Genomic DNA, 27,026 nt, shown 5'->3' on the forward strand with positions numbered 1-27,026 from the left:
GAAAGCTGTTTCTCGAGCCCATTGATTCAGGAAGGAGTTTTTTCACTGAATTGGCTGACACCCCCTTTTTTTTTTTTAAAACAAACTTTTAATATTTTTAGTTTATACGGATGGTTGAAATATCAGCCCTAATATGCACTCATGTTGAGTGAGAAGCCATACTGTGGGAATTCCTTGAAAAAGTATGTGGTGGAAAGGTCCAGGGGAGGCACTAATTGATATTATAATAAGAAATATCAGGTAAGGCTGTGGCCAGATCTACGCTTCAAACTTACATTTGTATAACTTTGTTGCTCAGAGGCATGAAAAATCCGCACCTCTGAGCAATATATTTTCTGCCAGGTTAACCTCTGTCCTGCTGAAGCACTCTACGAATAGACAGGCTCTATATTTTTAGTTTATAACTATATGAAACTTTAATGGTTTGGGTTGAAGTTTTCTGTGCTGGGTATCAGCCTCAGGCTGAATTTTTTTTGGGGGGGTGGGGGGGGAGTTTCAATAAAAATGCTTCAGTTATTTTGGAGAGAGAGGTTAGAGGAAAACATTGTTTTGCATGGGTTGAAAAAGAATTTTGAAGATGGGGAACCTTTTTTGTGTTGGGGGGGCACTGACCCACAGAAAAATTAGTTGGGGAACACACAAGTGAGAAGCCAAAAAAAAAACCCTCCAAAATCCCCCAACCCTCACTAAGGTGGCCCCCAACTGAAACACTTTACTCCTCTGATGCTTCAGCCACAGCAAGGGAGGAGGCAGGACAGGGAGGACTAAGGTTCAGGGCTTCCAATAGGCCAGATTTACTCTTTTGGGGTTCCAGAGTTAGTAGATTTTGTGGACCCCCTAGGCTTTGGGTTGGGACAGAATTGGGGGATTCAGTGTGAGGGACAGAGCTGCCAGTGAGAGGTATAGGATCTGGGCAGAGGGTGGGATCCAGGAGGCAGTGAGGGTGCAAGGTCTGGGTGGGAACTGGGATCTAGGAGGGGGTGAGAGTGGAATGTCTGGATGGGAAGAGGGGTGCAGGAGCGGGCTGAGAGTAGGGTGTCCAGCTGGGGAAGAGAGCAAGAGCAAGGGATGATGTAGTGTGGCCAGTATCAAAAAAATACTGGACACACGTGATCCCAGGACAGGACTGGGGCGGGAGGGGACCGGCCGGTGGGAAGCAGGGCTGGCTGGGAGGGGATCAGGGGGAGCGGGGCTGGCAGGGGAGGGGGGGAATTGGACAGTGGGAAGCAGGGCTGGCCCAGGCACACGCAGATCCTGGGGCGCTGCCCGTCTCACACATGGTTCCGGCGGGGCTCATGGCTGAGTCTGGCCCCGGGGATTCCTTCCTCCCATTGTGTAGTTGTCTACTGGCTAGCTGATAGACACGCTCACGCAGTGTGAGCGTATCTGCCAACCAGGCTGTATGCAACTATGTACTGATTCTCATGATAATACAACTTACTTAATTAGAAAATACTGGATATTTATATGTCCGGTACTTTCTCAATTTGTTTCCCAGACAGAAAGCTCAAATACCAGACGGCCTGGTTCAAAACCGGACATTTGGCAACCCTATAGCCAGGGGACGAGAGGGGGAGCACTTGTTCCCCATGAGCAGGATAATGCAGCAAGGTTGAGGCTTTCTCTCTTCTGCCACCTCCCAGTAGGGTTACCAGGTAGACCCCCCTCAAAATAACGGACACACTTGATCGTGAGGGGGTGGGGTGGGCAGGGGAAGGAGGGACCGGCTGGGAGGGGGGAGAGGCTGGCTGGGAGAAAGGGGGGCAGAGCTTGTGTGTGGGGGGGTGGAGGCCGCAGGGCTGGCTGGGAGGAAGGGAGGCGGGGCTGGGACGGGGGTTTGCGGGGATGGCCAGGAGGCGGGGCTGGTGGGAGGGGGTTGGGGGCCACGGGGTTGGCTGGGAGGAAGGGGGGGCAGGAAGCAGAACTGGGGGAGGGATTAGGGGCCGGGGGGCTGGACGGTAGGAGGGGGCAGGAAGCAGACCTGGCGGGGGGGGGGGGGGGTGCAGCCCTCGGCAGGCACTCCCTCTAGTTGCTAGTTGAAGCTGGGCAGGGGGAGCGACTCCTAGCCCCGCCCCCGCCCGGCTTCTGCAGGCAACCAGAGGTTCCCAGCTGGCAGGCAGGGCTGCGATTGGAGCTGGGAGCCTCTGGTTGTGTGCGGAAGCCAGGCGGGGGCAGTGGCTGGGAGTCCCAGCCAATGCCCCTGCCCCACCCGGCTTTTGCACATGACTCCCAGCGCCAATTGAAGCCCCGCCTCCCGCCCCCACCCCCGCCAGGCTTCCGTCCGGCGCCCAGCTGGAAATTCAGAAAATACTGGACATTGCACATGTCTAGTATTTTCTGAATTTTTCTACCGGACAGAGGGTGCAAATACCGGACTGTCCGATAGAAAACCGGACACCTGGCAACCCTACCTCCAAGCAGAAAGCTGGTGCTGGTGCTCCAGCTGCATGTGGGAGGAAGCGGGAGGGTGAGGCTGCAGTGCTAGTGCAGGCTCCCTGCTGCGAGGGGAAGGAGAGCTGAATTTGATCTGCAGACCCCCAGGAAGGTGGCTGCAGAGCCCCTCACACTGACTTGGGGAACCCTGGGAGGTAGGGTTACCAGGCAGGTTTAGAAAAAATACCGGACACACTTGGGGGAGGGAACTGGCCGGGAGGGGGGCAGGACTGGTCGGGAGAGGAGGGGGGCAGCGTGGCTGGCCCAGGGAGAGGGGGCAGAGGTCGGGGGCAGCGCGGCTGGCCAGGGGAGTACCACCGGCAGTCAGGAAGCAGAGGTGGCTGGGAGGGGGTCTGGGGCAGCGGAGCTGGTCGGGAAGGGTCGGGGGAAGTGGGCGGGAGGGGGGGTGGGACTGACCTGGGCATGTGCAGATCCCCGGGGTGCTGTCAGTTCCGTGCACGGTCTGGAGAAGCACGAGTGAGTCCGGCTGCGCCTTCACCACGTGCTCAGGAGCAGGGACAGGGCTTCTCCTCCCCAAGGCGTCAGACGCAGCCAGGGCTCCCAGCCACTCCCCCAGCCCCCGCCAGGCTTCCGTCTGGCACCCAGCCAGAAATCTAGGAAATACCAGACATTGCACATGTCCAGTATTTTCTGGATTTTTTTTACTGGACAGAAACTGGACTGTCCAGTAAAATACTGGACACCTGGCAACCCTACTGGTAGGTGCATTTGCACCCTTCACACCTCTCCTCCATATGGGCCTGCTTCAGTATGCTTTTTAAAAAGCTAGGAAATTACATGCAAACACGTTAACAGAACATTAGTAAGTTGCAAAGTCAAGCACTGAAAAGTTAGGAAATGCCAAAGTTAAAGTTGCATGTGCAATCATAATCTGATTCCCAGTGCATAGGCACTATGACAGCCTTTTTTCCTCCACAAGGCCCAAGCCTCATTCAGTGCCCAGGGTGGACCTTTTTTGGTTATAAACTCCTTGTGTAGATAAACTTCTTGCAGGAGGAATAACAGGTAGTTCGATTTAGGGCTTTAATTCGAAATACCGGGTCTCTGACGCATGTAGACGCAGGGAGTTAGTCCGGACTTGTAAATTTCAAAAATGGCCACCGGCTGGGAAGATGCAAATCAAGCGTGGGATATTTAAATCCCGGGCTTGATTTCAACTTCGAATGCCTACATTAGCCTCCCTAGTTCAAACTAGGGGGCTAGTGTAGACATATCCTAAGGGGCTAACAGTCCCCTTACATATAACACAGGCAGGCTGAAATAAGGTTGCACAGCATTAAATCTGACACTTCCTAAATTTTGAGGGTTTGGCTTGCCAACCTTAGTGTAGTTATGTTGGCAATATTGAATGGAAATAGAGAGCCTTTGTGCCTCTCAGAATGAGGTTCAGAGTTTCTAGTCGATTTTTAAAATGTTCTTAAATATAATCATCATTGCTACAATCAAATTTATACCGTCTGTGTCTTACCTCTGAGTTCTAGTTGTTTACATGTTGAGTATTTTGCTTTTCAAGACAGTGGAGAGGCAAATTCTCTAGGTAGCTTGTCAACTGGCTGGATGTCAAGAAGTATAAAAATGACTAATGCTTTCTACTATTTACTTTCCTAAAGTAACTGTTCTAGTTTTCTGTTGAAACTGCCCATAGTCCTTCCATGGAAACAGACACACATTAAATCATTTGTCCTGAGTATTTATGTGCTTATGGTGACATGTGCTTTTTATAGCAGAACTAACTTATCTTGGCATAATTATCTTTCCTGTGAACTGAAAACAACACACCATTTTTGTACCTGTTGACATTTTAAAAACTGTACATAGATGTTTGGGAGAGTCAAACATCTTTCTGCTTTGTTGTTGTTAATTTACCAGAGGGGTAAAGAAGTAGTTTACTTAAGAGATATGTCATCAAAACTTCTAATGTAGATATAACTGCCAGCATGGCTATATTACTAGCATTCTCAGTTGTCTGCATTTGCAAGAGAGCCCATCCTCACAGTGATTGGTTGTATTGGCAAAAGATCTGGGTGGATATAATAGTGTGCCCTGCTCACTAGCCAGTACACTGCCTTCTCGGAAAAGATTTTACAGGCTGAACCTCTCTAGTCTGGCATCCTGAGGACTTGACCACTGCCAAACCAGAGAATTTGCTGTACCGTGAATGGTCAGTATTGTCTAGCTGCTAGCAGCATTACCAGTACTTCCACAGCTCACTGGGATGTTAGAAGACATTTGGGGTAAATTAGAACTAAATTACAGCACAGAACACTGGGAACCAGGACTGGTGGCTGTAAACAAACTTTATGGGACTGCAGGAAACTTAGGCATACCCATGATAAGTGGACATCCAGCTAACTAACATGATGCTGGACCACAGATGTTGCCAGACCAGGGAGTGCGTGGCATTATGTGACACCAGCACTTCTTTCAGTGAATTATGGGAGTTGAGGGTGAAATTCTTATACATCCCACTATACCATCCCATAACCTGGTCTTCCTTGTCCCCGTTTTCAGTCTCTGCCATCTTGCTATGTGAAGTATAGAGGCTGAACTGATCAGCAAAACTGTCTTGCCTGTTTTAGAGACTGAGCAACTGATTGTTCTGGGTTGGCAGAACTCTAACAGTTATAGGGTTACCAGGTGGCTTAAAAAAAAATACCGGACACACACTTGATCTCAGATGTGGAGGGGACACCAACGGGGCTGTCCGAGAGGATGTGTGGGGTGGAACCGGCTCGTGGGAAGCAGGGCTGGCTAGTGGGGCGGGGGGAAGAGGGAAAGGAGGGGATGGGCAGCAGGGCTGGCCAGTGGGAGATTGGGGCAAGAGGGTTGGGGGCAGCAGGGCTGGCTGGGGGAGATCAGGTTGGGGGGACCGGCCCACGGGAAGCTGGACTGGCTGGGAGCAGGGTTGGCTGGGGAGGGGAGCAGGGGGACAGAACTGGCCGGCAGGGAGTGGGACTTACCCGGGTGCACGCAGATCCTGGGGCGCTGCCTGTCCCGTGCACGGTCCTGGCGAAGCATGAGAGAGTCCGGCCCCAGGGATTCCCTCCTGCCCCCCCCCCCTCACATAGTTGTATATTGCCTGGCTGGTATACACATTCACGTAGCATGAGCGTGTCTACCAGCCAGGCAGTATGCAAGTACTTACTGATACTCCTCCTAATAATAAAATTTACCTAATTAGAAAATAACAGACATTTTATTTGTCCGGTATTTTCTTAATTTGTTTCCTGGACAGAACCCTCAAATACTGGACTGTCTGCTTCAAAACCAAACACCTGGCAACCCTAGATAGTTACCATGACAGCTGGGTGTGCTGCTATGAACTGGAGAGAACAAAGGATGACTGGAGGATGCAAGCAATGAATGACGGTTGCTAGTTGCTGCAGCTATTCACTGACTGACTGCATATGATAGAATAGCAGTTCTAGGCCTGAGAAACGAGCATGGAGAAATGGGATTGCATCATGGTGCAAATATGGAAGGATAGTGGAGGCGGCAGGATTTGCAGAAGGCCACATTTCTGGAATTGTGTGCTGAGCCTGTCCCAGCCCTTTAGTGCAGGCACACCAGAATGAGAGCTGCTGTGGCTATCCTTGTTCTAGAACAGTGGTGCACAACTCTTTTTCAACCACAACCCCCATATACTCATGTCACGACCCCCAAGATAATTTGAGTGGTGCAGCACTTAGATCCGGGGGCTGGGCTCAGCCTTTGGCAGCCCCGTAGCACAGCGCAACACTTATATCCAGGCAGCTGGGGCTGGGCCCAGCCGTTGACGGCCCCCCAGGAAGACATCCGTGATCCCCTTGGGGGTTGCGACCCAGGGGTTGCACTCCACTGTTCTAGAACACTAGTTCTTAACCCATGGCCCACTCAGCACAGCATTGCAGCTCGTGTGACATCCCCTGGGCCAGACAGGTAGTATTAGATGCAGCCCATGGTGGTAAATAAGCTGAGAACCACTGTTCTAGAACCTGTCGGCGAGTAATCAGTCAGTTCACTATGGTGGGCGTAGTCATCAGCCACTAATTGTTCTGTGGCCCAGGATGCAACTCCAGGCCATGTGCAGGAAATAATGTATTTGATAAAATGGGCTTCCCTAATTATGGTGGAGCCATAGATGGGATAGGATGCATAGCTGTCCATTTCTTGCCTCTCTGCCCTCTCTTCCCAATTCAGAATAGATATGTGGGAAAGGGCTCCTTTTCCATGATTATGCATGCCTGGGTGGATCGCTATAGATGCGTCCGTGGTACTAATGTTGGCTGTTCAGAAAAGCTTCTTGATGCTCACATCTTTAGGAATGCAGGATCTCTTAACAAGCAGAGACATCTCCCCCAAACTGCCATATTCACATGGGTGGAGTTGCCATGCCAAATCTGGGTTTCAACCTGTGGTTTGTTCCCCTGGCTCAGGAAGCCAAACACTGGGCACCAACACAGCAGCAGGGAATGATTTAACTGGTGCTTGAGCAGGTGCTGGATGAGTGTGGAGTATGCCATTGGCAGATTAAAGGGTGATAATGTCTAATGACTAGGCTGGAGTTTAGTGAGCAAATAGTCCCAGTGTTATTGTTGTGTGTTTTCCTCTACACAGTATTTGTGAGACCCTGGGGAAAATGTTACCAGCAGAATGGAGGAATAAAGTGGAAAGACTATGCACTGATTTTGGGCAGCCAGACACAAGGGCAGTTACCAGAGCCCTTAGAGGCACTGTGTAGCTGAGGGAAACTCAAAGTGCACACTTTGACAGTGAACTGCATCCAGTTTGCTGCCTTGTGTGATTTTTTTTTTTTAGTTTTACTTTGTGAATTTGGGTTGTCTGTGTATTATAAGATAAAATGAGTCAATCGTGGGTTTTGCAAAATAGAACCCAGATAAGCAGAAATAGACAAGCAAACTTTTGCTTGTTTTGCTCCATAATACTTTGGAGCACCTGAGTTTTCTATCTGAGAAGCTGCCTGAGGTCTTGGTGCACATGTCAGTGGACCTTTCTGTCTTTCTGCCTTTCTCTGTATGTATGTGTTAGATCTCCACAGAAGCTCCAAAACCAGATCCTCACCTAGCTTCCTCCCTCCCCACCCAAACAAGGTCTGTCTTTAAAGGAGGCATGATCAGTGTCGCCCCTCAAGAATGTCCCATTCCAGAGGTCACGGATAACAACCAGAGAGCCAGCCATTGTTAAATTTAAGAGGTTGGCAGAGGTCACAAAATAAATGCTGCACTGCTTAATATTTCACATAGGGTAAGTCTACACTACAAAGTTAATTCGAACTAACAGATGTTAGTTCGAATTAACTTTGATAGGTGCTACACTAGTTCGAATTTAATTCGAACTAGCGGAGCGCTTAGTTCAAACTAGGTAAACCTCATTCTATGAGGACTAAGCCTAGTTTGAACTTACTAGTTCGAATTAAGGGGTGTGTAGCCCCTTAATTCGAACTAGTGGGAGGCTAGCCCTTCCCAGCTTTCCCTGGTGGCCACTCTGGCCAACACCAGGGAAACTCTATTGACCCCCTCCCGGCCCCGGACCCCTTAAAGGGGCACGGGCTGGCTATGGTGCCTGTGCCAGGTGCAAGCCTGCCAGCACCCAGCTAGCAGACCCTGCACCTGGCACGGCTCGAGCCAGCCACCCGATGCCCCCCAGCCCTCCCCCTCTTCCCGGGACCAGGTTGGCGGCTCCTGGGAGCTAGCCCGGGACCGCAAGAGGCGGGCACCCGCCTGGTCTAGTGCGGCCATCGTGGACCTCGTCCACGACCTCCGCACCAGGCACAGGAAAGCGGCCGTCTAGGGCAGGAGAGCTGCCAGCCTGGCCACCCAGGAGCAGGTGTGCATGAAAATCAAGATGGTCCACTGAGACCCCCGACCCTGAGCTTACAATGGCCGTACTGGGTCAGACCAAAGGTCCATCTAGCCCAATAGCCTGTCTGCCGACAGTGGCCAACCCTAGGGACCCTGGAGGGGATGGACTGAAGACAGTGACCAAGCCATTTGTCTCGTGCCATCCCTCTCCAGCCTTCCACAAACTTTGGGCAGGGACACCATTCCTACCCCCTGGCTAATACCACTCCATGGACTCAACCTCCATCACTTTATCTATTTTTGACCACACGTTTTCTTTATTTTGTACATCAGGAAGGGGGGCTAGGGAAGGATAAGTGGAAGGAGGTGAGGGAGGAATGGTGTATGAGCCCCCGATGGGGAGGACTGGGCTGGCTCTGCGGGCTTCTGGGGGTGGAAGCTCTCCTGCAGCCCCCCAATTGCCCCCTCTCCCCAGATAGCAGCCTGCGGCAAGTACAGCCGATCTGATGGTTGACTGCTGTGATGTGCCCAGTGTGGGCACTCAGGGCACTCCAAGCCAGGACTGCTTTGCAAGCGGGGCACCCCGAGAACTGTCTGTCCGGGGTGGGGGTCAGGTCCCTTTAAGCACAGCCCTTGGCTAGCCTGAGGCAGCAGCTCCACGCTCTAAGTTCTCCTCTGATGCCCTGCCGGCACTGCTTCCGGCCATCCTTACCCCGGTTCAGGGTCCATTTAATGTGGACATGCTAGTTCGAATTAGCAAAACGCTAATTCGAACTAGTTTTTTAGTCTGGATACGTTAGTTCGAATTAGCTTAGTTTGAATTAGTTAATTCGAACTAAGTTAGTTCGAATTAGCGCTGTAGTGTAGACATGCCCATATAGAGCTGTGTAAAGAATATGAACAGGATCACAGTCACATCTTGTGCACAAACCTGAAGCAAGCAGCACGTGCCATGGTGAGTGTAGGGGAGTACCTTTCAAACCTTGTGATAGGTGCAGGGCTAGATGTGGAGTCCAGGGTAAATATAGGGATAATGCAGTAAACATTGTTGAACTTTGGCAGTGGGGATCCCGGCAGCTATATTGCTTTCAAGGATGCAAAAAGCCCAGAGAAAATAGTTGTTTGAGATGGCTTGAGGTAAGGTTGCCTGGGTCTGTACACAGCTGGGTTTTTCACAGTAATCACACCCTTGCTGGAGCTCACTGTAGTGGGTGGAAGAAACCCAGGTGCTCTTCCTAAAAAGGCAAAGGCAAAGATCAGAGTACCTGCTGAAAGTTTCCCCAACATTGTGCCAGAGGACAAAAAGGCTGTCTAGGCCGACGTAAACTGGAAACTCTGCAAGTGGAGGAGAATGGTGCTAGTTGGCTATTTCAGTCGAAGCCCTCTGAGCCAGCACCAGTTTCGTCTTTCCTGAATCTATGCACAGCAAGCTAATATTTTTTTTGTACTTGGATTTTCATACATGAAAGGCAAAATATTGTGTTTATGGTCTAGAAAACCTTCATCTCATAAGCTTACAAGAGCATTTCTACAACATCATGGAGTGAATGGCCAGATATTAGATTACCTGCAAGCATTGTTTTGTATTTTTTATGTATTTATTTTAAATGTTTGGGTGTTTTGTGTATATTTCTTTTCTGGGTTCATTTTTATTTTAAAAACATTCTTTTTTTGAAAGGCTTCTTATCTAAATCTTCAGCATGTGTTTGAGAATGCTTTTGTGGTATCTTATTTATTAGTAGTAGTATGTATGTAGGTTTGTATTAATTTTTTACTGTTGCTGACAGTGTGTGCCCTTCAAATAAACCACCTACTATAAAACACAATCCTTTTGTTTTTGTCACATTCATTTTGACAAAGAGATAAGGGACAGAAAAAGAGGAGTGAAGTATTGAGGAGCATAAAGAGAGCTTTAAAAAAGTATGCATTAATGGGGACATTAAAATGCACCTAGCTGAGTCCCTGTCCCCTTCCTTGGTGTATTCTGTCAGTGATCCAGCTGCATCTCAAATTGTTCCTGGCTTTGCAGCCTTTATGTCCTCTTCCTCACTGTGCATTTCTGGGGTGTCTTCTACTAGATGTTGTGAGGTGTCCCCTGTCATAAATTGGTAGTGGGGTTCCTGCGACATCAAGCTCTGTGTAGTAGAGGCAGCTGAGGGAGGCAATACCAGACTGGGGTTGCCATCTTTTTAATGACTGGTAACCAGATTAGGGATGTTAGTGTATAGTCGTTTAAATGGTTAACCGATACTCCTGGGCTTATCGGTTAATTCTAATGGCTACATGCACACACATCCTATATCATAGGCAGCAAGGGGTGGGGAGGCAGAAGCTGGTGACCATGGGAAGATGGCTTTTAAGATGGCTTTCCACATGTGCTAGTTACCACGGAGCCAACTTCCCTGCCCTGCTGCCTCTCACAGAGGCAGCAGCATGGGGGCTGAGGGGCAGGCAGGAGCCAGTGCTCAAGGGGAGCCTGCTTAAAAGCTAGCTCCCTATGAGCACCAGATCACACATAGTTGCCTGCCCCCCGCACACTGCCTCTTTATCAGAGGCTGTGGGGTGGGGGAAGCTGGTACTTGTGGGGAGCTGGCTTAAAAGCCGGTTCCCTGAGAGCACTGGCTTCCACCTATCACACCTCACCTTCCCGTTTCCCTTCCCCCGCATAAATGTGTAACTTCTAAAAATTCAAGCAGTTACACCTTTATACAGAAATACGATAGTTAAAATCCGTTCTGTGAGCCTGGGCAGCAGAGGACACGGATTCAACCAGAGCAATCCCATGTGAGATTACTGTCAGGACCATTTGTGCCCTTCGCTTTACAGCCCCCAGAATTCGCTTTGGCATCTTCCTCTCTAAAGTGTAGCTACTCAGATCAGGGTGACCCATGGTTTCTGCAAGCTGCAAGTCCCATTTTAAACAGCTGTATTCTCTTCGTTTTTTCTCTTTTTTTTTCCCCCTCCCATTTTGATTAATTCCTGGGAAATGACCAGTTTCTAAGGAATGGCCAGTCCAAGAGCTCAGTGGCAAAAGTTTGCATGCCCTGAAGTAACATAGTTAGAAGGGCCTCATCAACATCCTGTGCCAGCCCAGCCATGCTCCTCCATTCCCCAGGAGTGGCGGGAGCTGGGAGTTCGAGAGACTGGAGAAACTGGGCAGAGATGTGGTGTTGGGATACTTGTAATGCTAAAGTGTAGAGCTAATAAGAATGTTAGAGGCTCCTCCACCCTAGGAGCTGCTAGCATGGCCCTCTGGGCTTTTATTGTCTGGCCCCAGTCGCAGAGGTACCCTTATACTTGGAGAAATGGAGTGTCTAAGGCTGGTAGCCCTCCCTTTTATAGGGTGGCGGGGAGGCAGAGGGAGGACTGAAGGAAAGGCACAGAGTGAACACTGACCATGGTCATGTATTTATGGATCACGTTAAGTGACTTGGGATCACGAAATAAAGGCTGGTCTCTTAACATCCCTCCCATGTATTTACACCTATACAGCACAAGGGTCTGAATCTCCCTGTCAAAGAAGTTATCATTATCATATATTATCATTCATAGCCACCTTGAAACGGCCTCTTTGGAATGATTAGTTTCCTCTGAATGGCCTAACAGGGCCTGGTTTGTAATTCGTACTCCTGCAACCAGGAAGCAGACTCTTCTATAGAGGAGGAGAGAGACAGGTTTAAATTTACGTTCAAATAAAAGACAAATTAATAAGTGGCTTCTAAAGAGCTTCTCATTCATTTAAATATGCCTGGAGGTGTAAAAATACACTTCACAATCCTTCCAAATGATAATATGTACTGTTCTGTTGTGCTATAAAATTGTAGTAAATAGTATATATGTGTATATAGGTGTGTGTGTGTGTGTGTGTGTGTAAATATATATACTTATGCATAAATATGCATACTTTGTTGTTCGAAAACAACGAGCAGTACTGTGGCAACTTAGAGACTAATAAATATATAGGATCATGAGCTTTTGTGGGTAAAACCCACTTCACCAGATGAGTTGGAGTGGAAATAACAGAATCCAAGGTATATACAGTAGTCTTTGGATTCTGTTATTTCCAGGGCTTGATAAAAAATGCAATATACTCGCCTGTGACAAGTAGATTGCAACCCAGAAGAGCCGGGTTCGGGCTATCTGCACATGCGCAGAACGATCTGCGCATGCACAGATCGCCAGACAGCGTGGCTGGTGAGCGGGGCTCGCCGTGGTTCAGTGAGCCCTGGTTGTTTCCACTCTAACGCATCTAATGCAGTGGGTTTTACCCACAAAAGCTCATGATCCTATATATCTGTTAGTCTCTAAGGTGCCACAAGATTTACAGACTAACACAGCTACCTCTCTGACTTTTGCTGTGTGAGTTATTCTTAGGTTAAGAATTATGAGTTATCCAAAGCTGCTTACCTTATCAAGTAGTCAGGAATTACTTCCCAAAAATGATGATGATGATGATGATATTGTCTGAACTGTCTTCGTTACTAGTAAATTTATTTTGAAGAAAACCCGACAGCAATTTTAGAGACCGTAAAGGGCAAAGAGGTGGTGACCTAGTTCAGTGATGCTAGATAGAAGTGGCTGCCTTAGGGTACATGTATAAAGCAGGGCTAAAGTTGACTTAAGCTACACAAATTCAACTATGTCAATTGCGTAGCTGAAGTCAAAATAGCTTAACTCAGCTTTTGTGCTGTCTATACAGCAGGAAGTTGAAGGAAAAACACTCTTCCTTCAACTTCCCTTAATCCTCGTGAAATGAATCGTGTGAGAAGTCCTCCAGCTTGACATTATTTCTAAATAAAGGCGTGTAGTGTAGACGTGCACTGTGTTATTTTGGAATAACATCAGTTATTCCGAAATAACACTGATGTGTAGACATACGCATAGTGGTGTTGAGTTCCTCCCTCCCCCTTGCATTTAAAAGAAATAAAGAAAAATGTAATAATAATTGCTTTTAATTTTTCAGGCATGCAGCAGCGTTAAGCGTGAAATGACCTTCACTACATTTCAACAGGATGACCTAAAAAGTGACATCAGTCAAAAATTACCAGACCAACAGTTTCTCCTGTTGACCATGAGGGAGGAAGATTTAAAAACTGCAGACACCAAAAAACCAAACAGAATTTATGAGCATGAAAAAGAAAACACTCGTTCTGTCTGTCTTCTTGAACAGAAACGCAAGGTTGTTTCTTCAAATATTGATGTGCCTCCGGCAAGGTAAAGACAAGTTTTAAAAGCATGTTTTGGTTTGTCTCTTAATGGAAGAGGGGAGGGAAGTTTGATTACTTGTACTGTTGGCACAGTGAAGCTAATAGGTATTCTCCAGCAGTTCAAACTAAATCATTAAACTGTTCTTCTGCGGTGTCTGCTGGAGAACTAAACACCCATATGAAAAATGGAAGCTGAAAGCATTTGAATCTTATAAGTATGTATTGCTTCTGTTCCTTCATTGTCATTAAGGAGTTGTGCAGGGTATAGACAGTTTCAGTCTTCTTAGCTGCACTATTAGTAATGTAATTTGGACAAGAAATTTTTAAATGAAAAAAACCTGAATACCGATAAAAGGATGGGGGAGAGGAAAATGAAGATGGAATAGTTTGAACAGGGAGGTGGACATAAATATAGTGTGAGGTTATCATTTTACATCTAGACCAGGGGTGGGCAATAATTTCTGAAGGGGGCCACTTCACAAATTTTGGAAGTGGTCGCAGGCTGCCCCAGAAGTGTGGAGTGTTGGGCAGAGGGGCGGGGCCTTGGGTGGGATGAGACTTTGTCTGTGGGCGGGGGTGCGCACAAAATCTCTTGTCTCTCAATTCCCACTCCCGCTCTGTCAGAGGCAGCAGTGCCTAAAGGACACTGCCGGCTGTTTTGAACAGCTGCTGGTTCCCTCTGGTGCTGCTCACTCCTGGTGGGGGGAGGAGACTTTGCACGCTCCCCCATCCCCAGGTCTCAATTTGGCCAGGGGGCAGGGGAGCGGCAGGCTGGATTGAATGGCTTGGTGGGCCGAATCCAGCCCGCGCACCCTGTCTTGCCCACCCCTGATAGACTCTAGGGTGGTGTAGCGCAGAGCCAAGGCACCCTAGAAGAAACAGGGGAGGAATTAAGTCTCTGACAAGCAAGAGAATGATGACTGAGGCTGAGCCAAGGCTCTTCCCACTCCTGTGCCATGTGCCTGAATGCTTGCTGTCCCACACTATACCTGCACTTGCAACGTGGAGACACTTATGGGAGCGTGTGAGGTCTTACTGTCTTTACACCCCTAGGGCAGAGACATATTGAACATGGGGAGAGAAGGAGAGACCGTGAATGAATGACTTGAGGAAAGGAGGGAACCATAACAAAGGAAAGAAAAATCTATGTGTTGCCAAGAGGTGGGATAGGGTATGGATAATTCAGCTAAAACTGAAAAGTTGAGCATACTTTTACTTTGTACATTTTGTTACACCTCTCTTGTCCACTGTGGTCCTCCTGTAAATACACACAAATGCAGGTAGTTTTAGCATTTTTATTAGACGGTTATACTATTGTTTTAACTGCTTAAGATGTGTATTTGGGAACGAACAATTGTTCTCCAACTTGACAAATGTCCAGATAAGAATGAGATAACAGTATATTTAGTTGTATGTTTTCTGGAGTTTAAGCAACTACTGCTGCTTGTCTGTAAAAATGTGGGTGGACTATAGATGGTTTGGAATCTTCTGGAACTTGTAGGATGTCAAGATAGCAAAAGTGAAAAATCGACAGAGGGTGAGAGCAATAGGTATCTATATAAGAAAAGCCCCCAAATTTCAGGACTGCCCCTATAAAATCAGGACATCTGATCACCTTAGGAACTTCATGAGGTCTATACTCTCTTTCATGATGAGACCAAGAAAATGCTTCCTCTAGATAATTCTGAAAATTAGAATGCGAGAAAACATATGACACACACATTTGTAAAGTTTCTGTGATGGTTCAAACTTCTCCTGATTCTTCTCTGTGTAATGGCTAAAAACCACTGCAGGTAATGTTGGGGTGAATGTCCTGAGGTCCAAAGTAACCTGTCATGTTGTTCTTGTTTGATTGTTTTAATTTTGGCATTGAGGTTTTCAGTAAAGGCTTTGTAAACTGTCTGCATTGTAAACTCATTTGTATATAGTGAATGCCTTCCTGTGTATCTAGTTGTCCAAGTTTGTTTATTACAAGTTCTACTTTTGAGGTACATTGTGGGACTGGAAGTGGGAAAAGTATGTTATGATTTGAGCTGCCAAGTTAAAGATTGGATCAGAGCTTCCCCAAAGTCTGAAGATGATGGTATCACTGGTATTACTTTGGCCCCTAAAGATAGAAGCCAACTGTGGAAACACATGCAGGTCACAGATTTTCAGAACTGGGATTCTATTTCAGTGCCATGTCTAATAAACAAGTGAATGTTTAAGATTTGAAAACCTTAGTGTATTTCAGTGTTTTCATGATCCTGACTGTGTATTATCTGAGTGCCACCCAAACATGACTGGATTAATCTAAAAACACCCATATGAGTAAGAAATTAATTACCCTGCTAAACAGGTATTAGGAAAACATTTCTAACCTAAATCTACCTTGCTGCAGATTAAGCCCACTGCTACTGGTTCTACCATCAGCGGACTTAGAACACAAATGATAATTGTCTGCTTGTAAAGACTGCTTTCAGGTTTTCCTTCAGATTTCTTTTCATAAGATTAAACACATCCATTTTTAACCATTCCTCATAGGCCAAGTTTTCTAAACCTTTTATCATTTCCCCCCCCTCTCCTGTGGACTCTCCTTTGGTGGTACTTGTGATTAGATAGAGCGCTGTAGTTGAGACTTCACCAGTGCTGAACACAGCAAGACCGTTACGTTACATGTGACACTCCTGCTTATACTAAGTATGTTAAAATGCGATTATCTGGCTTATCGTATAGTCGATTCAATTTGCATTGACTGTACGATTAGTCGATAAATGCCGCTCTGCAGAGCTGCAGCAGGGTAGCTCCAGGAGCTGACTCGAGCCGGTTCTGAGCAGTCCCGACTCGTGCTGGCTCCAGAGTCACCTGCACTACAGCTCTGCATTTTAAATGTAGTAAGAGCCACTGGGCTCTTACTATATTTAAAATACAGAGGCACAGTGATCAGCACAAGCCAGGATTGCTTGCGCTGAGTCCAGCAGCCCCTGTTCGGAGTGTACAGCTCTCTCTGCTGCGAACAAGGGCTGGTGCAGGAGCAGCCACTGCCCGCGGCCATCCCTGGCTGCCGCGAACAGGGGTTGCTTGGCGGCAACAGTCCCTGTCTGCGGGGTGGCAGACAGCAGCATTCCCAATCCCCCCTGCTGCCTTTGATAGAGGCAGCAGTGGCGGCAGGCGGCACCCCAGAGACCGTGCTGGGGAGAGCCAGCTTTCAAGCTGGCTCCCCCCAGCACCAGCTCCTGTCCTGCCCCCCCTTGCTGCTTCTCATAGATTATGGGGGGCACTACAGAAAGCATGGGGCGAGCAGGGACTCCCTGCAGCACTTCTGTTTCTGTTCTGTTTCACATTTCAAAATCAGAAGCGCCCTCCGTGAAAACCAGCATGAGCGGAGACTCAAACAGTCCTCACTCGTGTTGTTTCCCACTGTGCCTCTGCCTCCCCTACTCCCTGTGGAGACCGTGCTAAGGGGAACTGGGTTAAAGCCAGTTCCCCCCAGCACTTGCTCCTGCTCCCCCCTTGCTGTCTATCTCTGATAGAGGCAGCAAAGTGGGGTGAAGTGACTAGTCAAGTTGTTATTCGACTATTTGATAAACTCCTTTTCAGCAGATCTGTTGTCTAGCAAGTTATTCCCCATTTTGTAGTTGTGCATTTGTTTTTTTTGTGTGCAAAGAGTAATATTTTGCACTTGTCTTTATAATATTTCATCTTACAGAACAGTTCTCCAATTTATCCAGGTCATTTTTAATTCTAATTGTGTCCTCTGCAGTGCTCGCAACTCTTCTCAAAATGGTGTCCTCCACAAACCTTACAAGCATAGTCTCCACTCCATTATTAAAGTCATTAATGAAAATAGTGAATAGTACTGAACCCTAGGACAAACGCCTCCACAACTCCACCAGAATGTCCATCTGTATGATACAGTCTGTCAACCAGTTTTGCATCCACTTTATAGTAATTTTGTCTACATTACATTTCCTTAGTTGTGTATGAGAATGCCAAGGGGGGACTGTGTCGATAGCCTTACTAAAATTAAGATAGATCATATCTACAGCTTCCTCTGTATGCTCAAGGCCAGTAACCCTGTCAAAGAAACAAATTAGGTTGGTTTGGCATGATTTGTTCTTGATGACAAAGCCATGTAAGCTATTCGTATAGCTGTTATCCTCTAACTGATAACATTAGCCCATAAACATTAGCTTATCAGTTAAACAGTGGCCCACACCCTAGGAGGTGGCTTCCTTGCTGCAGCGAAACCTCCCTGGAGCCAGGGCTGGCAGAGGCTGGTGGCCACACTCCTGGGAATGCTTCACTGTGGGCTCTGCAATAGGAAGCTCACTTAAGCTTTATAGTGCAGAGCCTGCGGAGCATGTCACCACTAAGATTTTTACCTTTTAAAATGACTTTTAACATCTCTAACTGTAAGGAGCCAGTGGGGCTAGCAGCCACTAGGAACCTGCAGCTGGCATCGCGTGGGGCCAGCAGGGCTGGTTTAAAAAATACGGTTGTTTAACTGTGTAGCCAATTAAATTATTATTGGTTACACGGTTAGTATATTTACTCCTTTTTGCATCCATACTTTGGACCATATTGTCCCATTCCTCTATAGTGGACAGGAAAATCTCTAAGGTGCTGCCAGGGAGAATGTCCAACGTCTTTCTCTAGAAGCCCCTTCCGCAAAGTGATTGAGGGGGTCAGGCCCAAATTCAGTGTACTGGTTGAAATTGTGTCGGGAGCTCTGAGAAGTCCTTGTGCCTTTTCACACAGTCTCCATCTTACCTCTGGGGAATCTTGCTGCATTTGGTGAAAGTAGCAGAAGGGGGTAAGTTTTCACGGCAGCTCTCTCTGGCCAGTAATCACTAGTCTGGACTGATTGTTCTTGTCTTCCTCACCTCAAGAAATTTTAATCCATCAGCAGCATGCAAGATATTGCAAACTAAATAGCTTTTTCGTTTGAATAATGCAGTAAGAAAATGGGCAAGAATTGCAGTAACTTTGTTTATACAAGGCCTTATCTTGTTTATTTAAGATCTGCTTACAATTTAGAAAAACACACAAACTTCAAAAACTGGATGAGGACTAAAGATAAGGATATAAAACATTACAGAAGTGCAGTTTGTTTCTTTTCTGTTTTAATAACAGAGTGGAGATGACTTAAGGGAGGAAGGGATACAACTGCTGAGCTTCCCGTCCCCCCAGTACCAAAGTCAATAATTAAAATGAAACTTTATAATAGCTCTTCCAACAAAGGGATACTAGGGATGTTAAGAAGTGAGTATTTGACTAATTGCGTAGTTGATACAATTTTTATTGACTACATGATTAATTGATAAGGGAAAGCACTCAATCCCAGCTCCTGCCAGGTCCTTGAGCTACCACCACTGCAGCTCTGCAGTTTAAATATAATAAGAGTCAGGCTGCCTGCCCACCTGGCTCTTGCTACATTTAAACTGCACAGCTCCAGGGAGAGTAGATTCCAGACCTGGCGCAAGCCAGAACTGAGGCAGGCTTGTTTAGTCCCAGCTCACGCTGGGTCCAGCAGCCCCTGTCTTTGTGGGGTCCCAAATAGGACCCCTCATGGACAGGGGCTGCTGCCAAAGTAGCCTCAGTTTGCAGCCAGCCTGGGCTGCCACAGACTGGGGCTGCTCTGTGGGATGCGGAGCAATCTTTGTCAGCAACAAGGCTGGGCCCACCATGTGCAGAGGCTGTTTCATGTCCCCTCCAGCCCTGTGCTGGTGCCTCTGATAGAGGCAGCAGCAGCAGTGCAGGGGGCAGCACCACAGGGATGGTGCTGGGAGGCTGGCTTTTAAGGGGAAATGCGAGTAGTTGAGTAGTCAAGTACTTTACTACTTGCTTACATCCCTAAGGGGTACCAGGAATAATAGCTTCAGAGATATACTGGTAGTAGTTCAGGATCCTTAACATAGCATGCAAATATCTTAAAAGTAGCTCTTTTTCATAGGCTTCTTCAGAATTAGCAGTCTTCTCAAGTGAGCAAATATCCTTTCCTTAACAAAAACCCCAACCCTGCATATTATTTTCCCTGTATTGCATCGATAATAAAGATGTAGGTAAGACACAGAATTTCTTTCCGTGAATAAGAAAGAAGGTCTTAGTGAGATGTGTAAGTGTAATGTCAAAGAATCATTTTGAAAATGTCTCTTGACAGATGAGCAGCTGTCTTAGGGTGCTGCAACCTGGTTTTTTTTTCGTATTATGAAACTTAAGAAATGTAGAAAAGTTTAAATCTAGCACAACAGATGTTTGGAAGCTTAGTTCTGAAATATGCTTTAGTTTCACTGGGTGGCACTACAGAGCACTTTGGCTTTTGTGAAAATGTAGCTAGAGTTTGCTAGAATGCAATAATTCTTTCATTAAAAAAAATTGAAGATTTTGAAATTTGTGTTTGTTGAAGTATGGCACAAAACAGATCTTTTTTTATTTTTTCGATGAAATATTTTGAGAGGCAGACAGATTCCAGATTAGTAGCCAATAGTTTTGTGGCTAGGGCGCTCAAGATCAGGTACTTGGGTCTCCCACATCCCAGGTGAGTTGCCCTAGCCACAATTCCTGACCAGTTATGAATGTATCTCTGAGTTTAAGGGAATAGTAGATAGATTAAAATATATTCGTGTATATTTAAAGATCCCTTAACTTATTACATGTCAAAGAATTTAAAACTCTTACTTACATTTCACCATTAATGCTGATTGTTTACTTTTTGCATTTCACTCAGAGTGGACACTTCCTGGGTCTCAGTGTATTATCGTGGTGCTACAATGTTTGGATTAGGAATAGGATTAGAATGAGAGAAAGTCACAGAAATTTTACTGTGGATGGTAGGTTTCATTTTTGCAAAAAAAAAAAAAAAAGTGAATGTGGGATTTGCATCAAATGAGAATCTCCATTTTAAGAAGATCATATTTGTCATATAACTAACGTTGCCATGCTAGTTTACAATGGTTTGAGCTAGATACTACTTTTTGTTTTAAAAGTTTATGTAAATTAAACATGAGTAACGTGGAATGCTTTTTTCTGTGCAATTTGAGGGGAAAGGAAATGTATTGTTACCTTAGCAAGAGGACCAGAAATAATTAAAGGGAATTTAATATCCGTTCCTGAAGTGTAGTTTTTTCTTCCATTTAAGTGCTTGTGTGTCTACTTCCATTTTGGTCATCCCGTATACTTCTGCTTCTGAATATTTGTTTGTTATATAATTGTTTTCGAGAATTTGGGTCTAATGCGTACAAGTTTTTACAGTTGTACAAGGAAGAAATAAGGTGTTCATTCATTTAGGGTAATCTTTTCCGCAGCACTATCTGTAACTACGTTGACCAGAGAGCAAGTGTGAAAAATTGGGACAGGTGGTTTGGGGTAATAGGCACTTTTATAAGAAAAAAGACTGTCCATATAAAATTGGGACAGATGGTCATTCTGTCATTAACCAGCCTACTACAGTACAGGCAGTCCCCGGGTTACATGGATCCGACTTACATCAGATCCCTACTTACAAACGGGGTGAGGCAACCCCGCACTAGCTGCTTCCCCCCAGCAGACCAGGGAGACGCGAAGCTAGCGCCTCCCGCAGCAGACCAGGGAGACGCGGAGCGGCTTTTCTCAGCAGACACCTCAGCTTGAGAATAAAGGACTGAGGAGAGTGAGGTGTGGGAGAATAAAACTGAGCTCTGGAGAAATGTTTGGCTAGAGTTTCCCCATCAATATGTACCAGTTCCGACTTACATACAAATTCAACTTAAGAACAAACCTACAGTCCCTATCTTGTACGTAACCCGGGGACTGCCTGTAATTGGCTTCCACAATATCTCCTTTTGTGAAACCTTCATGTGGCTCACATGTGGCAGCTTACACCAGTGTATAACAGAGTCTGAGTACTAGAAAGGATAATGTTATTAGCACCTCACATTATTCTGCACTTACACCCCTACTTTTATTCCAGTATTTCACAGTTTATATCTGGGGAAATTCTGTGCCTAAAAAATTCTGTGTACAATATTTTAAAATTCGGCATGTTTTATTGGTCAACATAACACAATATAATTATGCCAGTTTCAATTAATTTGGTAATTTATTTCAGAATACCTATCAGCAAGTATGTCTGTAACAATGTAGACAACAAAAAAGATTCAGGAAATGTAGACAACAAATAGATTCCTTGTTAGGCATATTAATACAGAACTTAGATTACCAATTCATTTTAATTACAATACTGTTCAAAAATGTATTTCTCTCACCCCTCAAAAGCAGTGCAAAGGCTTGTGGGAAGTTGGGGGTAATGGAAGAGCTGAGGGAGGGAGAAGTAATTGCTAGGAAGGAGCTTGTGATCTTGGAGAGTTGTTGGGGTTGGGTGGGAGATGTATCGAATAGTTATGGGGGGAGTTGGTGGGATTGTGAGTTGGGGAACCTCCTCCATGCAGTCCCTGGCTGACTTCTTCCAATTAGTTGGGCACATCTGACCCTTTCCCCATGTACCCCTGCACTCCTACTGTCCTACAGACCCAGTTTCAGACTGTCCCTCCAGTCCTTCTAAATTCCTATTTATGTGATCCCCAATCAGCAGCCTCATGTGCCCCATGCTGTCTGTCCTTCCCTCCCCCACACATCCTGTGCCTCCTCATATGGCCCTACAGGCAGAGCCCTGTGAGGAATGTGGCCTCTGATCTCTCCCTGTCAGCTGCTGACTGTTACAGCCAGTGACCAATGAGCAGGCTGATTTTGTTTGATGGCAAAGCAACCCCTGGTGGACAAAATAAGTAACTGCAGCGCATCTCCAGCAGAATATATTTTCTGCAGAGAAAAAAAATCTACAGGGTATATAAATTCTGCACATGCTACAGTGGTGCAGAATTCCGTCAGGAGTTAACAGTTGTGGCTTTATGACATGTATGAGGGCTGCCCTGTTCTAACCCTCCCAAAAATGTTTAATCATGAGATTATCCCAGTAAAAAAATGTAAATATTAGGGCTGTCAATTGACCTGTGTTAACACCTGCGATTAATGTGTTAATCCTTTTAATGCATTAATCGCAGGAGTTAATGCTGCGCTGTCTGGAGTGGCCGTTAATGCCAGGGGAAGCCTTTCCAAGGGGCAGCGCTGCATGGAGCCGGGGTCAGCTGGGGACTGCAGCTGATCCTGGGCTCCTGCGGTACTGCGCCTTTGAAACGCCGCTGCTGCATTTCAAAGGGGCAGTGAACGTGATTAATTGTGCAATGATTTTTTTTAATTGCTTGACAGCCCTAGTAAATATGGCATAACAATGACATTTCCTATGTGTTGAACATACAGTTTGAGATACTTTGATGCACAAGGCTTCAGAAGCAGAACTTAGATGACAATATTGTATTTATATAATAGGTTTAATATTTTTCCAAAAATTTTGCTATTGAGCACTGAAGATGGTTTACTATGGCTCATATCCACTTGTCTCCATATGTAAAAGTAGTTAGCACCTTCTCCTACCAGAAGCCAAAACAAAAGACAAGAATTGTTTTTACTGTTTGATTATATAAAGTTGCCAGCAGAACTGTGATCTCATTACCAAGCATGTTCTTTTTTATTTTTCTAATGTGCACAGAGGAGAATTCTCTTTTAATCGGCAAAGAACATTAGGCATTAGTTCTTGAAGAGTAGCAGTAGTCATTGCTGCTTTTTCCATTAGCCATAAGAGTGAATCCATGTCTTGTTCTCAAACTTTAATTCTTCAAAAAAAATTGGTGAAATTCCATAATACTGCTAAACTGCTGGCAAAAGTAAAAGTAGCTTCCTTGTAGTTTTCATTAAGCATAGTACAAAAATATCACTGTTGAAGTTCCATACATCTGTGTGTCTCATGCAAGAAAAAAAACAATGGGTGTGGATTTTAACTTGTGCCTCTGTGAAACTTGCAAGAAAACATTATCATGTATATGGGTGTATTTAATATGTTTGTGTCTATAATGAGTTTTTGTAAAACACTTTCAAATTAAAAAACAATTACATCCTAGATTAGACAGTAGTCTCTCATGTTGTATCAGGTGGTCAGCAAACATAAGATCATTATTCACTGCCCATGCTGAATACTAAAGTCAAGGGAAGGCAGTGCTTTCCCCAAAAGATGGGTGGCTTTGCCCATGCTCTCCCTCAGGCCCCCTCATACTCACATGCAGTAGGCTGCTCTTGGCCCAGAGCTGGGGCTGGAGGAAGAGAAAGAGGGAGCCAGAGTTCAAGTCTGGCAGTATGGCCCACACTTCCTGGCCCTTTGGTGCTGCAGGGTTGGAAGGCTGGGGTTGCATGGGTGCCCAGCTAGCCAGGAAGGCTGGGGCTGCACCACCTGCTGGGAGGAGGAAGGCTGGGGGAGGATGGCTATGGACTCTGTGGGTGGGGAAAATAGTCTGGGGTTTGACTCCATGGGAGTTGCGGAAGGTATAGGGCCTGGGGCAAAAGGGGCAGGGCTGGGGTCTTGCTTTCCCCTGCTGGGGGTTTACCCACTGCCCATGGTATTCGGACAGAAGATATGTTACTCTTTACATAACAAAATTACAAACTATAATAATTTATTTTTAATCAACTTTTGAAGTTAATGAATTGCATCATGCAATAGCAACTCTGGTGTATTCTTTGCATGATTCACTTTATTACAAACTGGAGGTGGGAAAGGTGATAATTTTGCATATTTATAGTAATATATCTGAGCTATTACACAGGTTGTATTTATAACTGTAAAATCAAACTCTGCACTAATAAATGCCCTTGTAATTTTATTGCCTTCAATTAGAATAGAGTAAAACATTACCAGTAGTCTATATAGATGAAGGGTTACTTTTCAAGGATTTTCTCATTACAATTATTACAAGATGTTTTGCGTGCATTAAATATCCATTAAGGATTATTAGGTATTCTGATGCTGTTGTGATGAGGGACATATAAATTAGGCATTTAAAATAATCTTGACCTCCATATATCAAAGTGATTTAAGATACATAGATAAGTAGAATATTTATTATTTTAATGGCCTTCTTTTTACAGTAGTATATTTCTATAAAAGGAAATATTTATTTGAGGCAGGCATCACAGCTTCCTCTATATTTTGAAAGTGGCTGGAATACTGTAGGCACTAATGCAAGCTGAATAACAAATCCTAATCATAATAATCTGCTTGATAGCAGTAAATATTTTTACAATAACATACAAGGCAGAAGTACTGTATTAGATGGCTTAGATTTGTTTAAATGATTGCATATTTTCTGTTGAGCTACTAGCATTTTCTTTGAGAATATTGTATTCTTGTATATTTATAAAAGGACATGGGAGGTTTATGTATTGTGCAAATTGAGTTAGTCAAAAGGTTTTTTTATTTTTCAGTATGAAATGCATATTCTTTTTCTATATGGATGAGTATTTCTTTTAAGCTTGCAGAGATGGTATTGTTTTGTTTAAGATCCTTTTAATTCACTTTTCCTGCAAAATGGCTGGTCATTTACTACATATATAGTGTGTGTGTGTGTGTGTGTGTGTGTGTGTGTGTGTGTGTGTGTGTGTGTGTAAAAATGTGTGTTCAGGTGTGTCTGAAATATCTCCACTAGACTGGGCATCTGGTTCACTTACAAGCACTGAACTTCACTCTCTTTCAGGTAGGTTTTTATTAAACCCAGGCTCCAGGAGTACCAGATGGGCTACCACCATCTTCCCAACCTGTTTTTTTTTCCTGTAAGAGATCAGACTTCTAGTCAAACCTCATTAATTGAAAATGTTACATAAAACTTTTTAAATCAACCTTTCCCGCCCTACAAGACATTTTTTTAAATTAATTCATTGTCTCCTATTTCTACCTTACCTTAACACTCTCCCTTCTGTCTCTCCCTTCAGTTGTTTGCTTTGCTACCAGCTGTCTCCTCTCATTCAGTTCTCTAGTTTTGTTTGTTTCTCCTTCAGGTGTGTTTGTTCCTTACCTTAAAAGCATATTGCCCTGTGTCCTCTGTTTCGCTTTCCATCCCAGGTACAGTACTCTTATTTCTCTCTCTTCTCTCTCCATCCAGTCTCAGGTCCTCCTTTCTGTTTCCCAGATTTCTCTTATAGCTTCCAGAACCTGTCTTCTTTTAAAGCTGATATATGTGGCAAGGAAAGGGATAGTAAAAAAAAGAGGGCAGCTCTGACCCTCTCCTCTGCAAAGTGCCACTTACAGGGAGGTAGGGGAAGGACTGCATCAGATTTAATGTAGGGTGGCATCTCTTGTGGTCAGATCCAGGAGAGAGGCAAGAATTTTGGAGGTGCTGTGCTTGTCCAACCTTAATATGTATTTTTGTTTAAAAAGTGTATGGAATAGGGCCACTTTATTCCAAGATTGGCTTACTTGGGTGGTTAAAAAAATAGACAAAGGCTGTATTCCTGTTACCACTGCAGAACTGACATAGGTAAGGACATGCCTAAACTACGCTATGGCTTTTGCATTGCTGTAGGGATTCCACTTCCCTGAGTGGTGGTAGCTAGGTTGATGGAAGCATTCATCTGTCAACCTTGCTACATCTGTAAAAGGAGTAAGGTTGGCTTAATGCTCCAGGTAGGAATTTTTTGTGTCTCTGAGAGCAGTAGCTCTCTCAACCCAGGCTTTACATGTAAAGCAGGTCACTATGAGGGAGTCAGCAGAGTTCTGTTCCGAATTGAAAAGGCCTGCCTTTGGTTTTGTTTTTAATCCTATCTTGGGGAACATGATTTAGTGACTTTGTTAGTTCCACTTCCTTGAATTAGTTCTTCTGGATCTTTGCAAACTTCTCAATATTTCTTTCTCTCCCACAGCCTTGTCTGGGTTTCTCATCTTCTCCCTTCCATACTTGTATCTGAGACATAAAGTGAGTGAGATATAGGGTTGCCAACAGTCCAGGATGATCCTGGAAGCTCCAGGAATTAAAGATTAGTCTTTCATTAAAACATTTTTGTCATGTGATGAAACCTCCAGGAATGTGTCCAACCTAAACTAGTAACCCTAGTAAGGTAGTATCTTTTATTGGGCCAACTAAGTTGGTGAGAGAGAAGCTTTTGAGCTAAAGCAGGTCTCAAACTCACAGCCTATGGGCCATTTCTGACCGAAGCAGTTCTGTAAACTGGCCCAGGAGTCCCAGCGGGCTGAGGAGTGGTTGTTCATTCCCATCCCCCAAATCCTACTCCTTCCTGCCACCACTCTATCTTCTACCTCCACATGGCACCCCATCTCCCAAGGGACACAGCCTCAGGGATTACCTGGGGCGACGGTCCTGGCATGGCAACAGCGATCAGGCGTCCTGGCACTCCATATAGTGGCAGGATCCATGGAGAAGCATAGCGAGTGCAGTCGCCAAGAGTACTATGCTACTTCACTGCTCCCACCACCACAAGGAATGCAGAGAGGCCAGACCACTGCTGCGATGTTGCTCCAGGTCCCCCAGTAATGTCCAAGTACTCATCCCTCAGGGGACGGGGTGCCATTGGCAGGAGAAGGTCATGTCCGGAAGAGGAGGGCTTGGAGGACAGGAACTGATAGGCCCTCACCTGAGACTTCAAGGTCAGATTGCACAACTTCTCTGGTCAGGGGTGACTCACAGGATGTGAATTTGAGACTGCT

The 27,026-nt window shown here is 45.5% G+C and overlaps 1 protein-coding gene across 3 annotated transcripts in view; it reads left to right on the forward strand.

The window, feature by feature from the left end:
• Positions 1-27,026, forward strand: part of ZNF704 (zinc finger protein 704) — a 205,085-nt gene that overhangs the window by 69,139 nt on the left and 108,920 nt on the right. For all 3 annotated transcript variants that reach the window (XM_075920471.1, XM_075920470.1, XR_012901351.1), the window contains one exon: positions 13,219-13,469. In XM_075920471.1, coding sequence (XP_075776586.1) covers positions 13,243-13,469 — 227 coding nt within the window. In that variant the 5' untranslated portion in view covers positions 13,219-13,242. Of the gene's footprint in view, positions 1-13,218; positions 13,470-27,026 lie in introns of those variants that run through there.

The sequence above is a fragment of the Pelodiscus sinensis genome, chromosome 2 (assembly GCF_049634645.1).
Source record: "Pelodiscus sinensis isolate JC-2024 chromosome 2, ASM4963464v1, whole genome shotgun sequence".
Lineage (NCBI taxonomy): Eukaryota > Metazoa > Chordata > Testudines > Trionychidae > Pelodiscus > Pelodiscus sinensis.